The sequence below is a fragment of the Protopterus annectens genome, chromosome 5.part1 (assembly GCF_019279795.1).
Source record: "Protopterus annectens isolate FY-2018-M chromosome 5.part1, PAN1.0, whole genome shotgun sequence".
NCBI classification, from domain to species: Eukaryota; Metazoa; Chordata; order Ceratodontiformes; family Protopteridae; genus Protopterus; species Protopterus annectens.
In genome coordinates this window covers 605,109,683-605,131,966 of record NC_056736.1, presented here as the reverse complement: position 1 = coordinate 605,131,966, position 22,284 = coordinate 605,109,683, and the positions used below count along the sequence as shown (strand labels likewise).

Sequence of the window (22,284 nt, the reverse complement as noted above, 5' to 3'; positions counted from 1 at the left end):
CAGTGCTGAGGTTCAAGTCTCTCGAGCGCGTAGCTCGATGGGATTTGGATTTTCTGAGGTGCAGCATGTCCATTAATTCCGGGTTGGACATGGCTTTATACGTTGGGCACAGACCACCTCTGAGCAAGCGGTATGCCACTGAGTAGAGCTGGAGTTTCTTCAACCGGGCAGCATATGGCATCTGTTTCAGCCCTTTGATCCTCTTGGTGAGGTACTTTCCAGTTGCTGCAGGTGTCTGGTAAGGTACATCCCAAAAAGGGGCATTGTACTCAATTATGGGCCTAATGAGGGATGAGTAAAGAGGCACGATGACCTCCCCTGATTTAGATGTGAATCCCTTCATGATTAGGTGGGCTATATAAAATGTTTTTCTAACCAATTTGGCCACGTGGTTGTGAAATCAGAGATTGCCATCAACTTGGGTCCCCAGGTCCCCAATTACTTCTTCTGTACTTAATGGATTACCACCTATGTGGTAATTTGTGGCACTGCCAAAGGGATGACTATACACTTTTTGGCATTTAGCTTGAGGCCATGGCTCTGGCACCAGTTGTCTGTTTCTATGAGGCCCTTTTGGAGGATGCTTGTGTCGGCTGGAGAGTCTATTATGGTGCCCAGTTTGCAGTCATCTGCGAACTTGGTCAGCCACAGTCCTTCCGTGATGGCCTGTACCTCCGAGAAATATATACCGAACAAGAGAGGTCCCAGGACTGAGCCTTGTGGGATGCCACTTGTAACTGGTTTGGAGTCTGACATGGCTCCAGCAATTCTAACCATGTGGGTTCTGTCCTTGAGCCAGTTTGCAACCCATCTAGTGACACAGGGGTTTATATTAAGTTGGTGAGCTTATCTATAATGCCCGAGAGGGGTATTGTATCGAAGGCTTTTGCGAGGTCCAGGTAGGCTGTGTGGACCACCTTCCCCTCGTCAATGGCCTTGGTGACTGTCTCAAAGAAATCGACCAGATTTAAGAGGCAGGATCTGCCCTTAACAAAGCCGAACTGGGTAGGATCCAGTGTTTGTAGGTCCCCAATATCTTTATTTATGAGGTCCATGATGATCCTTTCCATAGCTTTGCAGACCAAGCTAGTCAGGCTTATGGGGCGATAGTTTCCAGGATCCACTGAGGCACCACCTTTGTGGAGAGGGACCACTGTTGCTGTACACCACTCTTTCGGTACATATCCTGTAGTAAAGCTGAGATTGAACAGTAGTTTTATGTTTGGGTTTAGCTCTTCTAGGAGTTCATGTAGGACGCAGCCCGGGACACCGCCTGGTCCCATTGATGCTGTGTTTTTTGCTTTGGAGAAGGCAGCTCTTACCTGAGCATCTGAGATGTCAGGGGGGGCGGCACTCTGCTGGGGTAGATATTTGCCCTTTTGTTGGGGGGGGGGGAGAAGTTTGCGCTGAACCTGTCAGCTAGGATGTTGGCAACGTCTGTGGGTTCGGTGTATTTTTTGTCATTTTGGACTAATTCTGAGCATATCTGGGAATTCCCACCCAGGTTCCTAACATAACTAAAGAAAGCCTTGTGATTATCCTTAGTGTCCTGTGCAATTTTTCTCTCGAAGCTGGCCTTAGACGATTTTATGAGTACCCGTAGTTTTTTGCTAATACTGATCAGAGATGCCTTCCCTTTTTGGGATTTTGCTCTATCATGTAGTAGCTTCCTCATTCTATTGTATAGTTTGTTTATGGCTGGGGTCCACCAGACAGGACGTCTGCCTTTGGAGGATTGGGTCTTGGTTTTATTTGGGATTGCATGATCCATGCATCCCTGAAGGTGTTCATAGAATACGTTTATAAAGGATTCTGCGGTCTAGGCCGTATATTCCACAGGCCCGGGGGCTTTGAAGGATTCCACCTTGGTTTTCAGGAGTGTGAAATTTGCTTTAGAGAAGTTTTTCACTGTGGTTTTCTGGGCAGGGGGTGGGGTCAGGATGCGAATATCCAGTGAGATTAGTTTATGGTCTGATCTTACCAGTGAGGGATACACTTCTGGTCTGGAGCATAGAGTCCCCATGTTGGTGATGATCAGGTCCAGTATGTTTTCCCCTCTTGTGGGAGTGGTAACAAGTTGTTCCATAGCATTTGAGTTTATAAATTCTAGGAACCTTTGGGCTAGGGTGTTGGAGCTAGAGTAATGCTCCCAGTCTATGTTTGGGTAGTTGAAGTTGACCAATATAATGGTGTTTGGAGAGACCTTCATATTTTCCAGTGTTCTCAGGAAAGCTGAGTGGGGTTCCTGGGTTTGGGAGGCTGGTCTGTAGCAGGCTATAAACTGGAAGGCAGTTTTACCCACTGTTAGTTGCACATGGATAGTCTCTGATGCTTCGTGCTGTGCCAACAACCTGGAGGTGTGGGTATCTTTGACGAATACTGATGCTCCCCCTCCTTTTGTGGTTCAGTCCAAGTTTTGGGACCGAAAAGCATGGTATGAGGTATAACCTGGTAGTGCTGGGGTGCTCTCGGGAGCCTTGAACCAGGTTTCTGTTACTGCAAAGATATCGATGTTCTCCATGCTAAGGAGAGTTTCGAGTGCGTGCATCTTAAGGTTTAGACTTCTGGCGTTGAGTAGCATTACTCTTAGTTTCTTATCCCTTGTGATACCTATGGAGCTGGGTTTGTCTTTTGAGCCTTGCCTAAAAAAGGCACTATGGGGGTAGCAAGAGCATTTGCCAATATCGAAAGCCCAGGGGTGACAGGCGCAAGCCGTCCCTAGCGAAGCATCGTGGCTTGTCGAGCATGTCACCCCAGGCTGACAGGCATTGGATCCCCTTTGAATGACACCAATACTTAAGCCAATTGTTGAAATTGATCATCTTGTCTTCATATTGTGGCATCATTCTTGGTGAGGGTAAGATGCTACTGAAGGTCAGGGTCATACCGGCCTGGGCTACATGCTCAGAGAGCTCCTCTATGTCTCTTTTCATGTAGTCCAGGGAGGTACATCTCAGGTCATTCACACCAGCATGGACAATGACTGAGTCATATTTGTACTTGCCTTGGAGTGACCTGAGTGCTTGTGTTATGTGGCGGATCCTAGCGCCCGACAGGCAGCTCACCGTGACCTTCTCCTTGTTCAGCCTGGTGAGCGGGACGTCAGTGTGCCTGACGATAGAGTCACCTATTACAAGTGTATCAGGTGTGCTGTTTAGCCTTAAAGGCTGTGACTGTTCGGCACACTAGCTTTGTGAGCTATGTGTTGCACGTGTTTTGTTTTGGGGTAGCGGTTGCTTGGGTGTCTGCTTTGGCGGTCTCTTCTGCTGTAGGCAGATTTTTATTTAGAGCCTCCGAGTATGTTTTTGTGTGTTTATGTGTTTGGTTTGCTGTCGTGGTAGGTCTATGTGAGACTGGAATTGTAGTGAGTGTGATTTCCTTCTCCTCCTGAGTGGTTACACCAGTACTGAGTTGAGAGAGCTTAGCCTCCAGTTTGGCTATATGATTTCATCTCTCACATGTGTTGGAATTTGTTGGGAGGAGGAAAGGGGTGTCTGTGTACATGAAGCAGTTGTAACATTGCCTCAAGATTCCCAGATTCACCAGCTGGACCGGAGAGGAGATTGACAACTGACCTTTGGACATGCTGGAATAGTATTGTGAATTCCTATATAATTGAAAAAAGGGCCAATGGGGAACAAAGTACTCAAGGGGAGTTTGTGAGGTGTAGTGCTTTTAATTTTTTAGTGCTGACTTAGTGAGCAAGTGCCAGGTAACTTAAATGCAATGTGTTACAGGTAACTTAAATGCAAAAACGACAAACAGTAACTTTCTTTCAAGTGAAACAAGGAAATAAGTACAGTAAGTAATGCAGATATCACTAGGGATCAACAGAAGCGCTGAAAAGCCACGTTTTAGGTGGAATTAGCGTTTCAGGGAAATTAGCAAACAAACAACAAGCATACAAATAAAGCTAGATTCAGCAGGCCTGGATCTAGTCTATGCTACAGCAAACAAGGTGTACCAATTTCAGTAAGAAACAGTTCAAATATGCAGGCACTATAAGCCTTTAACCAGAAATTCCCAGCGCAGAAGGGAAGAGTCCAGCCTCTCCTCCCACAAGAGTGCAGACCACAAACCTTCTTAATGTAAAATAACTGGCCTGAAGCCCAAGTGCTTAAACCAGAACTAATACACTTTTGGAACAACAGACACTGAGCCCTCAATCAGCAGTTCCCAACTTAGAAGGATGTAAGCTACCTGTCCTGCCACCACAGTGCAGGCCACAAACCTTCCTAATGTAAAACAACTGGTCTGAAGCCCAAGTGCTTAATCCAAAATACTTAGAATGATAGCTACACTTTAATCAAGTTACTACCAAGCAGTAATAAATACAATTGAATACTTTAAAGAATGCTTGGATTAGTGCTCAAGTTATACAAACAAAGCTAGATTCAGCAGGCCTGGATCTAGTCTATGCTACAGCAAACAAGGTGTACCAATTTCAGTAAGAAGCAGTTCAAAAATGCAGGCACTATAAGCCTTTAACCAGAAATTCCCAGCTCAGAAGGGCAGAGTCCAGCCTCTCCTCCCACAAGAGTGCAGACCACGAACCCTCTTAATGTAAAATAACTGGCCTGAAGCCCAAATACTTAAACCAGAATTAATACACTTTTAGAATAACAGACACAGAGCCCTCAATCAGCAGTTCCCAACTTAGAAGGATGTACGCTACCTGTTCTGCCACTACAGTGCAGACCACAAACCTTCTTAATGTAAAACAACTGGTCTGAAGCCCAAGTGCTTACACTAAATGGCTTAGAATGAGTTACACCAAGCAGTAATAAATACAATTGAGTACTTTTAAGATGACACAAAAGCAAAATAAAGTAGGAAGAAACACAAATACAGTAAAAGCAGATAAAAAATATTTAAGTGTAAAGAGAGAAAGGAAAGAGAGAAATGAGTAGCAGAAACTAAGCTGATTGGCCTTCTCAAATGTTCTCCCTGTACTGAGTAGAATGAGGTAATGACACTAGACTGGAAGGAGGGTCCCAGATCAAATTTACACTAGGGGTGGGCAACTGCAAAGCCACCAACTATAAAAACACTATACCAACAGGGAGGGAGGGTAGGAAACAAACTGCAGAAATGTTTCTCACAGCTGAAAAGCAGCAGTGAGCCTTTAAATGAAAGTTTTAAACAGCTAAAGGAGCCTCTAGAAAAAAAGAGTTTAACTGCAACAAGTTATCAGAAACAAACAACCCAACAGATGCCTAAAAGTGGACAATTTCCAGTTAATACCTCACACACAGTGAAACTAGCTAGAAAAATACACAGTACACAAAGTGCTATAAATAACAAAGAAATAATGAACAAAATAAACAAAAAACAGGATACTTTATGTAATATATTATAACTCCGAGTTTCCTCAGTGTCTTTCCTTCGATCAGCTCTGTGGGTTTGGATAAAAAGTAGGCAAATTAATGGTTTGAAGAGCCACACTGGACACTACCTTAGGCATAAATGTTGGGTTCGTCCTTAGAGAAACCCTGACTGGATGGAAAATAATAAAAGGTTCCACAGCCATTAATGCCTGTAACTCTGAGACTCTTCTTGCTGAAGTTATTGCTAGGAGCAGAGCTGTTTTCCATGATAAGAATTTTATCTCGGCTGTACTGGCTGGCTCAAAAGGAGGCAGTGTGAGTTTTTCCAAAACAAAATTGAGGTCCCATGTAGGTATCGGTGCTCTCCTTGGAGGTCTTAAGTTTTTGGCCCCTCCGAGGAATTGCCTTAGCAGTGGATGTGAAAAAATAGGCATTTCCATATTGTAATGAGCTGAAATGGCAGAGGCATGGATCTTAATTGATGAGAAGGATAGGTCAATGAGCTGAAATGTCAGAGGCATCGATCTTAATTGATGAGAAGGATAGGCCTTTGTCCAGCATCTCAGTTAGGTATTGTAAAATCTGAGGAATATTTGGAACAAGCGTGTCAATTCCTTGTGCCTGGTTCCAAGTACAGAATCTTTTCCATTTTTCTGCATAAGATTTTCTGGTGCTGGACCTCCTGGCCTCCAAAGTGACATCCATAACTGCTTTAGAGAGAGGTGTGTTCTGAGTGGTTATATTATCCACCATGCAGCCAGATTTAAGGTTCTGAGTTGGCTGTGTAGGATCTGATTGATTTGTTGGGTTAGTAGATAAGGAATTTGAGGTAAAGTCCAGGCTGGGCCTTGAGACAAGCTCTATATGATTGGATACCAGTGCTGGCGTGGCCAGTCTGGGGCAATCAGTATCATTTTTGGCTTCTCTTGTCTGACCTTTAAGAATAGCTTGGGGAGGAGAGGCAGTAGGGGAAAAGCATATACTGTAGGGGTTTTCCAGCTGAATGATAGGGCATCCACCTTCCATGATTGTTCGCAATAAATCCTTGTGCAAAATCTCTGTAGTTGGCAGTTGTAAGGGGAGGCAAATAGATCTATGTCTGGGCATCCCCATTTCCTTGTTATCATGCTGAAGACTTGTGGATCTAGTTTCCACTCGTGAGGGTCCATGAGGTTTCTCCTTAGTTCGTCTGCCAGAGTATTTGTCTTTCCAGGCAGGAATTGTGCTTGCAGGTGCACTTGATAAGTCAATGCTGTGTTCCACAAAGTCATGGCTTGTCTGCAGAGGGGGTAGGAATGAGTGCCCCCTTGCTTGTTTATGTACCACATGACTGTAGTATTGTCCGTCTTTATCAACAGTTGTCCTAAATGGAGTAGGTCCTTGAAGGCTGTCAGGGCATTCTGTATAGCAAGCATCTCTTTTTGATTGATATGAAGACGCATTTGGCTTGTGGGCCACATGCCCTGAATACATTTTCCTGTCATGTGGGCCCCCCAGGCATAATCCGATACATCTGTTGTTAGTGTCTGCCTGGCTGTGGGTAAAGTGAATGGCTGTCCCTTGTGGTGACAGGCCAGTGTCCACCATCGAAACTATTGTTGCAGGCAGGGAATGAGGGTAATTAATGTTTCCAGACTGTGGCAATGTTGAGTCCAAACACTTTTTAAGTACCATTATAGCTTCCTCATATGCAGTCTTGCATATGGAATTAGCAGAATGCAGGATGCCATGAAGCCCAAAGCCTGCAAAATTTTTCTCGCAGGTAACTGGGTCTTTGTTGCCATCTTTTTGAAGTAAGAAGTCAGTTGCCTTTGGCGTGAGATAAGCCATCTGGGCAGTTGTATTTAAGCTTGCACCCAGGAATATTATTTCTTGAGAGGGTACTAGTTTTTGATTTCTTTTCGTTTACTGTGTACCCTAGACAAATTAGTAATCTTTTTACAAACGCCAGATGCTTTAGTAGAATGTCCTTGCTCTCTGCTTGAATAAGGCAGCTGTCCAAGTAGGGATATATTTGAATTCCTCTTTGTCTGCAAAATGCAATTACTGGTGCCAGGCATTTTGTGAAGACCCTGGGCGCAGTAGATAAGCCAAAGGGCAGTGCAGAGAATTGGTAGTGCATTGAGCCAGCTATGAATCTGAGGTATCTTCTGCAAGATTGTCTGATTGGGACATGCAGGTATGCCTCTTTGAGGTCCAAAGTTACAAGCCAAGCCTTCTTGCCCAGCATGGGCAGAAGCTGCTGCAGTGTCAACATTTTGAATTTGGGAACATCCAGAAAAGTGTTTAGAATAGACAGGTCCAGTATTGCTCTCCAGGCTTTGTCCTTTCTGGGTACCAAGAAAAGTCTTGAGTAAAATCCTTGTCCCTGCTCTTGCTGTGGTACTCGCTGAATAGCCTTCATGTCCATGAGAGATGAGATGTGCTTTTGTGCCTCTGCCCATTGATTGGGTGGCAGATCTGGCATACCTTTTGTCTTTGGAAGGGTGTGAAAGTGAAACCTGTAGCCCTGAGAAACTATATTCAAGACCCATTTGTCCTGGGTAATCATGTGCCAATTTTGTGAAAAAAGTGCTAGCTTTCCCCCTAAGGGTGCTGCCAAAAGATAAGTGCTCGGCATTGGCAGTGGAAAGTCATTGGGACTGTTTCCTATATGGCTGTGATTTGTCTTCTCTGCTTTTGGAGGTAGAAGCATCCCATTGTGTAGGCCTGTATGAGCCTTGGGGCTGAGATCTGCCTCTTGGGTGTCTGTATCTGCCTCTTTGTGGCCTGTCTGACACTGGAAAGGAGCAATTCTTAGAAGACCAGTTCCTGCTAAATCTGGGTGGCTGAACCTGTAAGAAATCCTTTACTGTCTGCATAGATTTCGCTTTATCCTCCATTTTCTTTAACACCTCTTCTGCCTTAACACCAAACAAAGTATCATGCTGTAATGGAGCATCCAATAATTTTGCTTTAACATGCTCCTTTAACCAAGCATGCCTTTGAATGACAGAGCCTGTAACAGCGGCCCTGCAAGAGGCCTCCAGTGAATCAAAACCACATTGCAAAGTATGCTTTCCCACTTGTTCAGCTGCGTGCAAATAAATCCTGCATTTCCTTGTTTTCAGCACATTCAGAATTTGTCAACATTTTTTGTCTTAACAATGACATTAAGTATTGCTGATATTTAAGCATATGAAACTGACAATTTAAAGCCCTTACAGACAAGGTAGCAGAAGTGTAAACTTTTTTCCCCACATCTGTCCAATGCTCTAGAATCCCTATCTGAGGGAACAGGTTTTTTTGCAGTGGAAGCCTTGACCCCTTTGGGACCCTGAGATATAGTCTCTGGGTCAGCAGCAGGGTTTTTATACAGAAATTTATGTGAATCTGGAACCCTGTAGTACCTGTCTTGCTTAACGGGTGCAGGGGGTAGAGTCAGGAGACAGGCCGGAGTCTGAAAATACATCATCTACAATGTATAGTACAGGGGGAATAGCAAGGGGTCTGTGCTGAGGAAGTAAAAGAAAATCTCTGAGCCTTTTCTTAGATTCTGAGTAAGGTTGGCTCTCCCAGTGAAAATGCTCCCTCATGGTATGTAGGGTTTCCCCAAAAGAACAGTCCTCAGGAGGAGAGGCTGAAGGGACAGATTCTTCAGCATCAGAGTCCTCATAGGGAGGAAGAGTATCCCTGTTCTGAAGAGAAATCAGAAGAAATTGAAACCTGATCAGAAGAGTCATATTCAGTGTCTTGCCTAGGCCTCTTATCAGGAGGGGGATGGGAACCCCTGATCAAAGTAATTAGGTCTTCGGCCATTTTGAGCATCTGTTTCTTAGGCATGGAAGTCTGTCCAGGAGAATGCTGTACTTGTTTCTTTATCTTTAAAGCTGTTTTGGTCTTTGCCTTGGAAGCTGAAGTTGGCTTGATGTATAACTGTGTTGGTCTGAAAACACCCTCAGAAGCTGATGCCTGCTCAGCGGCTCCGGACCCATCTGAGGGAATAGTTTCCGAAGGTCCAATACCTTGAGTATCCAGAGGCCTAGTTGTCTCCACGTGGGAGTCGGAAGCGGCCTGTGGCTCTGAGGAAGCGGGTGTTAGGGGCTGCGAAAGCACTTCACTGAGAACCGGCGACTGGCCTAGCGGAGGCTTCGTCGTCGGTTTTGGACCTCGGATGCCTGTCCTTTTCCTTGCGCTTTTTATGAACTCCGGTCGTCAGCTGTTCCGACGGCATTATATAATTCAACCTTCGGCCAAAGTAATGAAATGCAAAATCGTACTGACGCTTAATAGTGCGTTGGTTAAATCTAGCACAAAACTGACAACTAGCAACGTCGTGGTCAGGGCCTAGGCAAGGAATACAGTAAGAATGAAAATTCTTATGAGGTATTTGCTTCCCACAAGAAATACAATTGTTAACTTTTTCTGACATCGGTCTGGAGCAAGAAAAAAGTTGCCCCAATGGGGTACTTAGCTTTATTGAAAACTTCGGATCTGAAATTCAATTTTCAAAAATCTCAGGAGTCAGCAGACTGGCACTTGCAAACTGCTTTTGCTTCGGGCACCTCACAGCAAGAAAGACTTAAGAAAATGGCGTCGGCTGCATCTTATATACCCCTGGCGCACTGACGTCAGGGAAGAGAAGACGGCAACAGACGCCGGACCAGGACTTTGGAATTCAGACCGACTGCGGGTAGCCTGCCAGCAGGATAACCCAAGTGTAATGACTGCAACAGTGAAACACGATGAACATCTACGGTGAGCCTGACCGGACAGGAAAGGAGTTGGCATAGAATGGACCACTTCGAAATTAGTGTCCATTGTAGAACCTGCATAAAAAACCATGCCAAAAGAAGTAACACAATGGCTGCTGCCACTGAAGCTAATGCTTGCAGTACTGACCTTGCTGGAGGACCTGAGTAAGAAGAAAGTGAACTTGGGTCCTTATCATAGAGATAAGACATTGAGGTAAGGACACGATTTATTTCATAGTCTCTAGAAGAGTGCTAATGAATTTTAGGCTCTGTACTGGGTTTATATTCGACATGGCATAATTTATAGTTATGCCCAAAGAGTTGCAAATTTGGGGGCAAACAGTCCCTAGCATGCAGAAGCAGATGCTTGGATGGGGCAGTAAGGAGCCAGTTGTCTAGAAATCGAAACACCTGGAACCCTCAAGTCTCAAGTGAGCTGCCACCACTGCCACGGACTTGGTAAACACCCTTGGGGCTGTGGCTAGTCCAAAGGGCAGAGCTCTGAATTGGTAATGACTGGCTCCCACCTGAAAGCAAAGATGTCTTCTGGATCGCCAAGACATGACAGTACGCATCCTGAAGATCTCTAAAGTACATCCAATCATCCTTGCAAAGAAATGACATAATGGACTGGATCGTGAACATTCGGAACTTTGCTTTCTTTACAAACTGATTTAAACTGCTTGGATCCAAAATAGGCCTTACATCCCCTATTTTCTTTGGCAATAAAAAGAAGAGTGAATAAGTTCCAAATACAGTCTGGTCTGGAGGGACCTTTTGGACGACTCTTGTCTAGCAGCTTCAGGATCTCTTGTGCTACTGTCCCTCCTCTGACTGGGTGGAAAGTTGCAAAGTTTCTTTCTTTTGCGAGGAGGAAGAAAGGAAAATGGTAAATAACGACCCCTGGATATTATGCTTAACACCCAAGCACCTGGGTGCAAAGACAATCGACCTCTGACTGCCACCAGAGTTGGAGTGTCATCAGGCAGTGCTTCAGGAGCACTGGAAAGTCCTGTCTGAAAAAGAATCTCGAAAGCCCTGATTTCACAGACCTAATCTGCTTCCAAGGTCAAGTCTACCACTGAAATTTCCTTCTCTGCCTCTGGAGGAATTGTCAACATGTGGATCTTAGAAAGCACATTGACATTTGCAGAACCATATCATCTTGCCACCTCTCTGATTCCTACAAAATGTTTGATGAGGTGCAGAAAACTGGATTCCTACAGCAGAGAGTCTTTCCCTCTTGCTCACTGTGGGTCAGCATCTAACTGATGGCTCAAATAGAGACGTGTCATCGAAGGGGGCATTAGTAAAAGACATTTTAAAAGGTTCCATGAAGCCGCAAAGTCAGATCCAGGCATGTCTCCTTATGGCAATGCCAAAACTTGCAGCGCGTGAGGTGTCTTCAAGTTGTGTGACAGATCAACCTCATCGAAGCATTGGATATGGACAAAAGAGTGGCCAGTTGACAGAATGTTCTTTTGAAGTCCTCAGAGTGGTCAAATCTCTCTAAAGGTGAGTGACATGTGCCAGGTAATTAAGTGACCTCAAGGCAAAAGTTGCCAAGGCGAAAACTCACTTTCCAAACTTGTCCAATGCTCTAGATTCCCTGTTAGGCGGATGGACAGTACAGCGCTGTTCTGCTAGCTCCTTCTTGGTGGCTGGCCACCAGGACCATAGCATCTACCAGGAACTCCTTCACTGTGGTCTGTTGGGGGGTGTGTGGGGGAGGGTAAAAGCTTGTCTGGTCTCTTTGGAATGGGTTCAATGGTGTCAGGCTGCTTCCAAGCCCTATGGGCAACTAAATCAATAAATCTGTCCGCCATCTGTGAAACTCTTCCCTAACCAGAATCTTAAGAGATTTCCTCTGGTCCTTCAGATATGACAACTTGTGGTTCACCTCTGTTTACAGAATCCTCAGCCACCATGGTCTCCAACACCAAACTGGTCCCCAACTAGGGTCTCAGCAGAGGGCATCTGAGTTGGAATTGGATGTATCTTGGGTTCTGACAATCTGATTTGATAAGTCAGGGTCAGAAAGGGCAAAGTGAATCTCTGGCCTATGCCTTTTACACCAATTCTTAAGTGGTGCAGGCACACCCAGGGAAATGGAATCCACCATCTTGGACTGGGCCAAGCATTTGAGATGCAGGGCTTCAAGGATAGTGTTAAGCAAAAAAAAAAAACAAATGGGACTGCAAGGTCTTAAGGGCAAGAGATTGGCAGATGGAACAAGTTTTGCAGTCACGCCCTACTTCTAACAAAAAAGAGAGTCTGTGTGCAAGTCTTTGAATGGGGTTTGCCTACTCACACTGGCTGACATCTAATTGTGTTATGAAAAACAGTTAAGAAATATAAAGGAAGACCCCCAATGATGCAGTTATCTCAGTATTCAAAGCAATGGTACCAACAACCAAACAGTCAAAAGGATATGCGACCTGCATTCAAGGAGCATGTCAAGAAAGTCTAAGAATTAGGCTCATAAGACTGCCTATATACTACTCCTACACTTGCAAGCTGAGATCACACATCAGATGTATGATCCAGGTAAGGAAAAACTTTGGTACCTCAGCTGGACAAAAGTGGTGATAACCCCATATGTTAGGAATACAATTTCAGTCAGGACATCTGAATCTGCTCTGCATATTCATGGGCATTCTTCCAATGAAGCAGAGGCAGCAAACCTAAAGGCAACTCCCGAAAAACATCAGAAGAGCTTGTAAGCACCCTAAAGAACAAAGGCTGTTCTATGGGGAGCAGCTATTTACTGTACGAGAGCCCTGAATATGATTTAATGTCCCCATCTATCTCTCTCACACACAAAACACACATGCAGTTCAGCAAGTCCTCTGCATGACACGAGCTATTCACAGGTTATAATATCAGATATCAGTGACATTTCCAAACAAAAAGACATTATAAGGTTATTTCCTTAATTCAAACAATTTCACCTCAATGTTTTTAGTCTTACATTCAGGACAGCTCACAAGTTCAGAGTAATATATGGAGGAATCAGTAAACATGCAAAGGTCAGAACAGCCAGATTAGCTATACAGCCACCACACCATTTCTAAGGGTACAGATAAGTACTGTATGCAGTTCATGAACCAGAAACCGTGACTGAAGAAGTAGCAGAATGTTGTGGTCAAAGCCCAGGAAGGAGCTCAACAATGCATATGAGATCAGCTTTGCTACTATTAAGGATGCCAAGCAAAGCTGTGATGCATTACACAGCACTATTCAGACATACGGCTAATAATACCTCTATCTAATGTTTTAGGCTTTAGATTCTCTAGTGATTGTTTAAAATTTCTCTACACATTCCAACATGACTGCATAGGCTTTTCACACACAGCTTCAAAAGATTCTTACCACTGACAGCTGCATGTTGTTTCAAGTATTCTCTTCTTACATTAATATTTTTCACCAGACACTGCCTGGCATGTGCTCGCCGTTCTTTCACAGGATCTTTTGCACAAAGAGCAAAGATAGCCAAATATTCAAGTGGAAGTCGTAATCGAGAAAGGCCTTTGTGAAGCTTCTGAGCATACATTTGCCTTACTTGATAGCATTCATCCTAGGGGACAAAAAAATATTTTATTGCTCTCAACAATTCACAAGAAACAAATACATGCAATAATATGACAAGTCTACCAAAGACCTTTCATACAGGTCATCACGGAATAGCTTTAGGGAACTGCCGTACTCTGGAAAGCTTCATACCCCTCTAGACAAGCTACTACACAACAGTCACATATAATTATTGATGTTCAAGAATATTTCAGTAGCCAGTCCTGTGTTCTGAACATTGTGCCAGTACAAGGAACACTTCCATCAGAGCATATTTAGCAGGCCCTCCTTTGGCTGGTCTCCCATAAGCCTTCACCCCCACCCCCCGCCAAATCTTCATCTTACAGAGGCGAGATCATCAACTGGTAGAATCAACCTATATCATATTTTATTTCTGAAGATAAAATTAGTCTGAAAAAGCAAATGGAATGTAGGGGAAAAAAAACACCAGATAAAATGCTCCCTTTGGGAAAAACCCAGTACCCATGAATTACCACACCAATGGTAGTCCACTGAACACAGAAGACGTTAAAAGAGATCTGGGAACACAGGTTGACAGCAACTCCTCTTTTGACCACCACCACTGCCACTGTGGTCAGAAAGTCCTTATATGTGGCACAGCTCATTACTAAGGGTTTTGCAAACAGGAAAAAAAGAGGTCATTGTCTCCCTCTACTTTTTCCTCATTAGGCCAATCACTGAGTACAATGCCCCATTAGGCATGTACCTCACTAAACACCTGCAACAACTGGAGAGGCCGCAGAAGTACCTCACAGAGAGGATCCTAGGCCTTAAACATTTGTCCTATATGGACAGACTCAAAAAACTCCAACTATTCTCGGTCTCATATCGCCTACTTAGAGGCAATCTCTGCTTGACTTACAAAGCCATGTCTGACCCAGCTCCATTAGAAATGCTACACAAAGAAATTCCAATCCCTCCACACCACATGCTCCAGAGATCCCAACCTTAATACCACAATCAACAGAACATGCTGGAGGGACAGGTTCATAACCCAGAGACTGCCCATGCTATGGAACAGACTTTCCATACATGTCAAGCAGAGCACCTCACTGGTCCTATTCAAGAGGAATCTTGATGAGCGGATGGAAACAGAAAATTCACCCCAGGGATCACTCCAGTGGCTTTACTCGACAGAGGCACTGGGAACTAAGGTCGGGTGGCATGATGCCAGTGTAATCCTATGGGCTAGGCTTGTAAAGGCTCTAGGGCCATTAGCCTAGTACACACCTATGAACCTGAAAATATAAAGTGAAATTAGAATCTAAATAGCAGTTCATTTAGTTTGAGCAAGTCCCCTTTTCCACCATTCCCCAACAGGTAAACAAACATAGATAAAAGAAACTCACGTGGAAGACTATACATATTACCTGGTGAAAGTGTGAGGCATGCAGCTGAAGTATATACACAGTGGACTCAAATCCCCCTGAGACTGCAACCTTGTTGTACAATGGGCTCTGACTGGGCTAGGAAGGAGATTTACACTTCACCCCAAAAGCAAAAGTTGCACAATCAAACCATGCACCCTGCTTGGTTATTAGCTTCCAGCCACGATGAAAGAAATGAGTTGCATGCAACTGCATGAAGGAGCAGTGCAAGTTACACTGACTCAGGGCCCTCCTGAGATCCAGAGAAGTGAGCAGGGCATTAAGTCTAATAACACTGCTGGGAGGAAGTTCCAGCACAACAGCATTCAAATTTAGTGCAAGTCCCAAAACCACCTTAGCCAGGAGCCTGACTTTTTTGCCCCTACTGCTTACTGACCATTAGATCCTCTCATGGTTACTCCATTTATTCTCTTACTAAGATGACAGGGGTTGGCAGTAGCACACAGGAGGCCATCAAGAGTGGCTTGCATTTTTGATTGTTTGTCCTCAGCCCTACTGAATGTACACTCAGTGAGATGATGAGGGGAGAATGTCTAATAATCTGATCATGGAGGACTTCCCCTACTTTCGCAAGGGGTGGTGCCTCCAAACAGCTAGCAGCTGTATTCCACCACCCACATCAAGAACGGTGGTCTCCCTGTCTCTACCAGGGAGACTGAACTGCTTTGTGTGCCAAGTGCACACAAGCCCAACCATCCCCCAGAAGGCAGGCCACGCCTACTTCAAACCTTCCCCTCCCCCTCCTTGGCTCCCCCACTGCTGGCACCACTAATCGAACCTCAGTTGCCTTGGTCAGTCAGAGCTCCATCTCTTTGGACCATGGAGCCAGATTAGCGATTAAGCTTTTGGAAAGCCCAAACTATCCCCACACATACCTATTCCACAGCAGCATACAGTTCCTGCCTTGGTAAAATTCTATAACTAAGACACACTTCTGGATACTACTGTTCCTTTGAAAAGGCCTGGTTCTGTACAGTTCCAGGCTCTGGTTAGTAACATTTATCTACAAAATAAACTCAAAGTAAGTTAGGATTGGTTAAGTATAGGGGGGTCCACTCAAGGCCTGCATGAAATTTTAAAATGCCTACACACTTTCCGGTATTCAAACAACTTTAAATGGTCTCTCTGAGGAGTACCTATTTTATGAAGGATAGACTTCTTATAATGCTTCACTATCTAGAGACTGTCCCCACCTGCTCTTTGGTAACTGGGGTTGGCCATTCCTGAACGACCTCCATTTGGCATGATCTGGCCAGATGCTGTACCTCCCACCTGACGCCCAAATAAGGATGGCACTCACTTAATGTTTCTTTGCCTTTATAGTGAAACCTACCCATTTTACTTTATACAAAGTCCCTAACAACTGATCTTGTTCTTGCCAAGACTGCAATGCCATGTATATAGAAAAGAGCATAATCTTCAGTTCCTACCAGGATGTGAACAACTGGCCACTGGAAGTTGCTGCAACATTTTTCATCACAAAAGGCATTCTGGCAAACTCATGCAATTAAAAAGGAGGGCAACAAAAGCTGGTCTTTCCCTCGCTTTTAAGGGTACTTACCACTGTCAGGTCAACATTAGTCAGATGAGTAGCCCCACTTAATGCGTCTTAAGACTTCAACTGCTCTAGTCATGGGGTAAATGTCAGACTCAGTGACTACTTAAATTGTTTATGACAATGCAGAAAGTACAGTTTTGTACCTACCATAAATGTAGATGTCCGATAGATATGCAACTGCAGTCCTTGCATATGGGTTGTCCTGCCTCAGGCAGCCCTCGGTCGGCCGGATTCCAAAGTCTGGGTCCGGTGTCGGCTGATATCGCCTCCTCCCTGACGTCAGAACGGCTGGGGTATAAGAGCATCAGCCGACGCCATCTTCCTCAGTGTTTCTTGCCCCAGATGCCAGGTGCCCTCCAAGGAAGGCTAAATTTAGAACTGGATAAAATTTCCAGACATACACAATAGCAATAAACAGATACACCATAACAGATATCCCCAGCTAAGTATAAAAAGGAGGGAAGTGGACCCAATACACAGAGGGGTAGGAGGGAGGGAAAACCTGACTGCAGATGCATATCTATCGGACATCTACATTTATGGTAGGTACAAAACTGTACTATATCCTTCAAGAATGCAACTGCAGTCCTTACATATGGGTTGAATACCATAGCCAATCTGGGGGTGGGTAGGCTCTAAGATAAGGATGGTGTAGCTAAAATGCCCTGCAGGACTGCCAAAGCAAAGCCTGCTCGGGATCTGGAATATAAAGGCAGGTTGTAGTGTTTGGAAAATGTATGCACGGAGCTCCATGTAGCAGCTTCTAGAATGTCCTTTGTAGCCACCCCTCTTAGGAAGGCTGTGGAGGTGGCTGTAGATCTGGTGGAGTGTGGCCTGATATTGGCTGGCACACGCTTTCCATGGAAAGAATAACAGAATCTGATGCAATGTCCAATCCATTTTGAAATTGTTTGGAAATTGCCTTTCCTTGCACTCCAGGAGCGTATGCTACAAATAGCTGGTCAGACTTTCTGTTGGCCTTTGTTCTGTCCAAGTAGTAGCGCAGTTGTCTGTGTATGTCCGAAGTGTGCAGTAGCTTTTCCCCTTTGTTTTGAGGATTGGGGAAGAAAGTAGGCAGGTGAATTGCTTGATTTAGAGACACCCTGGATATCACTTTTGGCATAAAAGAAGGATTGGTTATTAAAGAAACCCTGTCCTGATGAAAAATGAGGAATGGAGGTACTGCCATGAGGGCCTGTATCTCCGAAACTCTTCTAGCTGAGGTAATTGCCAACAGGAAAACTGTTTTCCAGGAAAGAAATTGCAATTCCGAAGATGCTGCTGGTTCAAAAGGAGGAAGAGTTAATTTTTCCAACACAAAGTTGAGGTCCCATGCAGGCACTGGTGGTCTTCTGGGAGGTTTGATATTTTTTATCCCTCTTAGAAATTCTTAGCAAAGGATGTGAAAACACAGGCGGATCAGTGTTGTATTTTGCTGAAATTGCTGAAGTGTGTATTTTTATGGAAGAATAGGAAAGTCCATTATGCAGCATTTCTGCCAAGTATTCCAGTATCTGTGGGATGCTCATTACTGATGCATCCTGTCCCCTGTTGGTATTCCAGATGTTGAATCTCTTCCATTTTGCTGAATAAGTCTTTCTGGTGGAAGGTCTGCGTGCTTCCAATAATATCTGTTGAACTTCCTTGGAGAGAGAGATATGGGGAGAAGTCATGGAACCCTCCAAGCTGTCAGCTGCAGAGTTTGCAGGTTGGGATGAACCGTCCTGTAATTGTGCTGAGTCAAAAGTAGAGGCCATTGAGGCAGGGGCCACGGCTTGGTGTAAGTTATGCTCCTTAGTAAAGGATACCAGTGCTGTCTTGGCCAATCTGGAGCTATTAAGATGCCTTTCGGTTGCTCTGCTTTGATCTTCAGTAACACCTTGGTCATCAATGATAGAGGTGGGAATGCATAGATTGTTAGAGAGTTCCAGCTGAATGAGAGAGCATCTATTCTCCAGGCTTGTGGATGATGTGTCCTCGAGCAGAACTTTTTCAGACGATGGTGGAGGTGGGAGGCAAAGAGATCTATGTCCGGCCTCCCCCATGCATGAGTTATTTGTGCAAAAATGTCCGGATGCAACATCCATTCGTGCGGGTCCAGTATGTTTCTGCTTAGACTGTCCGCCAGAACATTGTCCCTGCCCGGAACAAACTGGGATTGCAGCTGTATGTTCAGTTTCAGGGACTTTTCCCAAAGAGTCATTGTTAGTCTGCAAAGGGGGTAAGAATGAGTACCTCCCTGCTTATGTACCACATAACAGTGGTGTTGTCTGTCTTTATTAGCAGATGACCTTGTTGAAGATATTTTCCGAAGGCCTCGATTGTATGAATTACTGCTAACATCCCTTTTTGATTGATGTGTAGATGTACTTCCTGAGGGGTCCATTGCCCCTGAATGCATCTGCCCTCCATGTGCGCCCCCCATCCATGGTCTGAGGCGTCTGTTGTAATGGTTTGGCTTGTTTGAGGTTTGTTGAAAGGCATACCTTTGTTTAACTGGCTTGCTTGGGCCCACCACAAAAATTCCCTTTGTAGACATGGGATGAGTGGGATAATTGCTTCTAAGTTGTGGCTGTGTTGAGACCATAAACTTTTTAGGTACCATTGTAGTTTTCTCATGTGTAGTCTTGCCAGTGGAATCAGAAGAATGCAAGATGCCATGAAACCCAGGGCCTGCAGGATTTTCCTTGCAGTCATCTGGGTGAGCTTTGCTAGGCTTTTGAAGTAATGTGATAGTTGTTCTTGCTTCTCTTCTGTGAGGTAAGCCATTTGTGATTCTGTGTCTAGTTTGGCTCCTAGAAAAATTATTTGTTGGGATGGCAGCAGTCTTGATTTTTGTAAGTTGACTGTGTATCCCAAAGCCTGTAGTAAGTGAATTACATAATTCAAGTTTTTTGTCAAGGCTTGCTTGGTGTCCGCTTGTATAAGGCAGTAGTCCAGGTAAGGGTATATTTGTACCCCCTGGAGTCTGCAGTGTGCAATTACTGATGCCAGGCATTTCGTGAATACTCTGGGCGCAGTAGATAAGCCAAAAGGCAATGCTGAGAATTGACAATGCTCTGACCCTGCAAGAAATCTGAGGTATCTTCTGCAACTGTGTCTGATTGGGACATGCAGGTATGCCTCCTTGAGGTCCAGAGTAACCAGCCAAGACCCCTTGCCCAGCATGGGAAGGAGTTGCTGTAGCATCAGCATTTTGAATTTTGGTACAATGAGAAAAGTGTTTAGAGCGGACAAGTCCAGTATAGGCCTCCATTGCTTTTCTTTTCTTGGAACAAGGAACAGTCTTGAGTAAAATCCCTGGCCTTGTTCCTGAGGAGGAACCTTTTCTATTGCTTTGATTTGTATCAGCTTTGAAACTTGCTCGAATGCCTCTGCCCTTTGATTTTGTGGCAGGTTCGGCATGCCTTGTCTTGTTGGTAAAGTATGGAAGTAGAACCTGTAGCCTTGGTCTATTATGTCCAGAATCCATTTGTCCTTTGTTAAAATGTGCCAATTTTTTGAAAATAAGGATAATTTTCCTCCTAAAGGTGCTTCTCTTTGAGCCTTGGTCGGCGGTGTCAAAGTCAAGTCATTGTGATTGTCCCTGTGGAGCAGGGGAAGTCCCTGCGCCATCTCTCTGATTAGTCGGTTGCCATTGGCGTCCCCTGTAGGAGCCTCTGTATTGCCCTCTTTCTCGGGCACGCCTGTTTTTTCCCCTTTGAAACTTGTCAGTGTCCGGAAAGGACCAATTCTTAGAAGGCCAAATCCTGCTGAACCTTGGTGGCTGAACCTGGAGGAAATCCTTGACTGTTTGCACTGATTTAGCCTTTTCCTCAATTGATTTCAACACATCCTGAGCATTAGCACCAAATAGCTTGTGTTTTTCCAGAGGTGCATCTAGAAGCTTTACTTTAACATGATCTGGCAATGCCTGTTCTTTCAACCATGCATGTCTACGTATGACGGCCCCTGTCATAGCTGCCCTACATGAAGCTTCCAATGCATCATAACCACTCTGAAGAAAATGATTGCTAACCTGCTGTGTGTTATGGACCAAATCCTGCAAGGCCTTTCTATCTAAAGGCTCAGGAGAGGCTAACTTTTTCTGCAAATCATCCATCAAGAAATCCTGATACTGAAACATATGAAAAAGGCAATTTAGGGCCCTCATGGCAAGAGTGGTTGAGGTATAGACTTTTTTGCCCCACCTCTCCAAGGACCTAGCTTCCCTGTCTGAGGGCAAAGGATTTTTGGCCGTGGATGTGGCCACCCCTTTGGGCCCCTGGGAAATAGTTTCTAGATCAACAGAATGGGCCTTAAAGAAATGCTTGTGAGTTTCAGGAACCCTGTAGTATCTGTCCGGCTTGACAGGAGCAGGGGGGAGAGAATCTGGAGAAGCACTCTAATCTGAGTACACATCATCCAGTACATCTAACACTGGAGGAATAGCTAAAGGCCTGTGTTGGGGAAGCTTAAGAAAGGTACAAAGCTGTTTCCTGGAGTCGGAGAATTCCTGACCTTGCCACTGAAAATGCTCTCTCATGGAGTGGAGAATTTCCCCAAAAGAAATATCCTCAGGAAGAGAGGCAGAAGGAATAGATTCCTCCGCATCAGAATCCTCATAGGCCTGGAAGGACTCTTCCTGGGTATCTGAGTGATCAGAGTCACCAGAGGCTTCATCTGAAGAAAGGGTGTCTGTATGCTCAACCCTGGGCCTTTTGTCAGAAGGTGGCTGAGAACCTCTGTCAGGATGGGCCTGGGAGCCTCTGATTAAGGAAATTAAATCTGCAGCTAAAGTCATGATTTGCTTATCAGTAGTGGGCTGAGGCAAAGCTTTAGGAGGATGAGACTTAGCCTGGCTGGCAGCCTTAGCATGCGTGTAGGCCTTGATAGACATAGACATAGGGGGCCTAGCTGCCCCACGTGCTGGAGTAACCTTGTCCACCGGTATGGTCTCAGGCAAATCTTGGGCTTCAGTTTCTGGTGGTGGTGGAAAATCAACAACCGGCAACGGCGCAGTCTCTGGGGCCGGAGTGATCGGTAAAGCGGTGTCGTCAGTCCGGAGTGGAGGAACAACTGCCTCAGAAGAGACCGATGCACTCGCAGTAGTTTTTGGCGTGGTGTCGGTGGAATTCGCAGGCCGAGAATGTCGGTCCCGGTCTTTCCATTTTTTGGAAATATGAGGTATCGGTTGTTCCGACGGCATGATATAAGAGTATTTATCGCCAAAAAAGTATTCAGCAAACTCTGCCCGGCGCCTGAGTGTGCGCTTATTGAAGCAAGCACAGGCAGCACAGGCCGAGACGTTGTGGTCTGGGCCAAGGCAGGGGAGGCAGTAAGAATGGAAGCCCTTATGAGGTATTTGTTTACCACAAGACAAAATAGAAGTTATGTCCTTACCATAACGTTCCATGTGGAGTGTTCATCTCGCCTTTGTTCTTATACCTGGGCTCGGAGCCGATCCTCGGCTCCGTGTCGGCCGCTTGGCAAAGCTCTGCATCGAGAAGAAGCTCGAGACCAACCTAACTCCCACAATCCCCCTCTGCCTTTACCTCAGATCTAGTTTGCAAGCAAACCAGAAGTCAACAGAGAGAATATAACACATTCATGCCAAACAAGAACAAACATAGCTGAAAAATATATCCACAACAACTGCTTAAGGCAGAAGCAGGAGAACCAAACCAGACACCTAAACTGGACGTTCT

The 22,284-nt window shown here is 44.9% G+C and overlaps 1 protein-coding gene across 2 annotated transcripts in view; it reads right to left on the bottom strand.

Moving 5' to 3' along the window:
• The window catches only part of PDS5B (PDS5 cohesin associated factor B), a 3,703,643-nt gene that overhangs the window by 1,072,263 nt on the left and 2,609,096 nt on the right, over positions 1-22,284 (bottom strand). For both annotated transcript variants that reach the window (XM_044073218.1, XM_044073219.1), the window contains exon 25: positions 13,433-13,637. In XM_044073218.1, the coding sequence (XP_043929153.1) occupies positions 13,433-13,637 (205 nt within the window). The remainder of the gene's footprint in view (positions 1-13,432; positions 13,638-22,284) is intronic.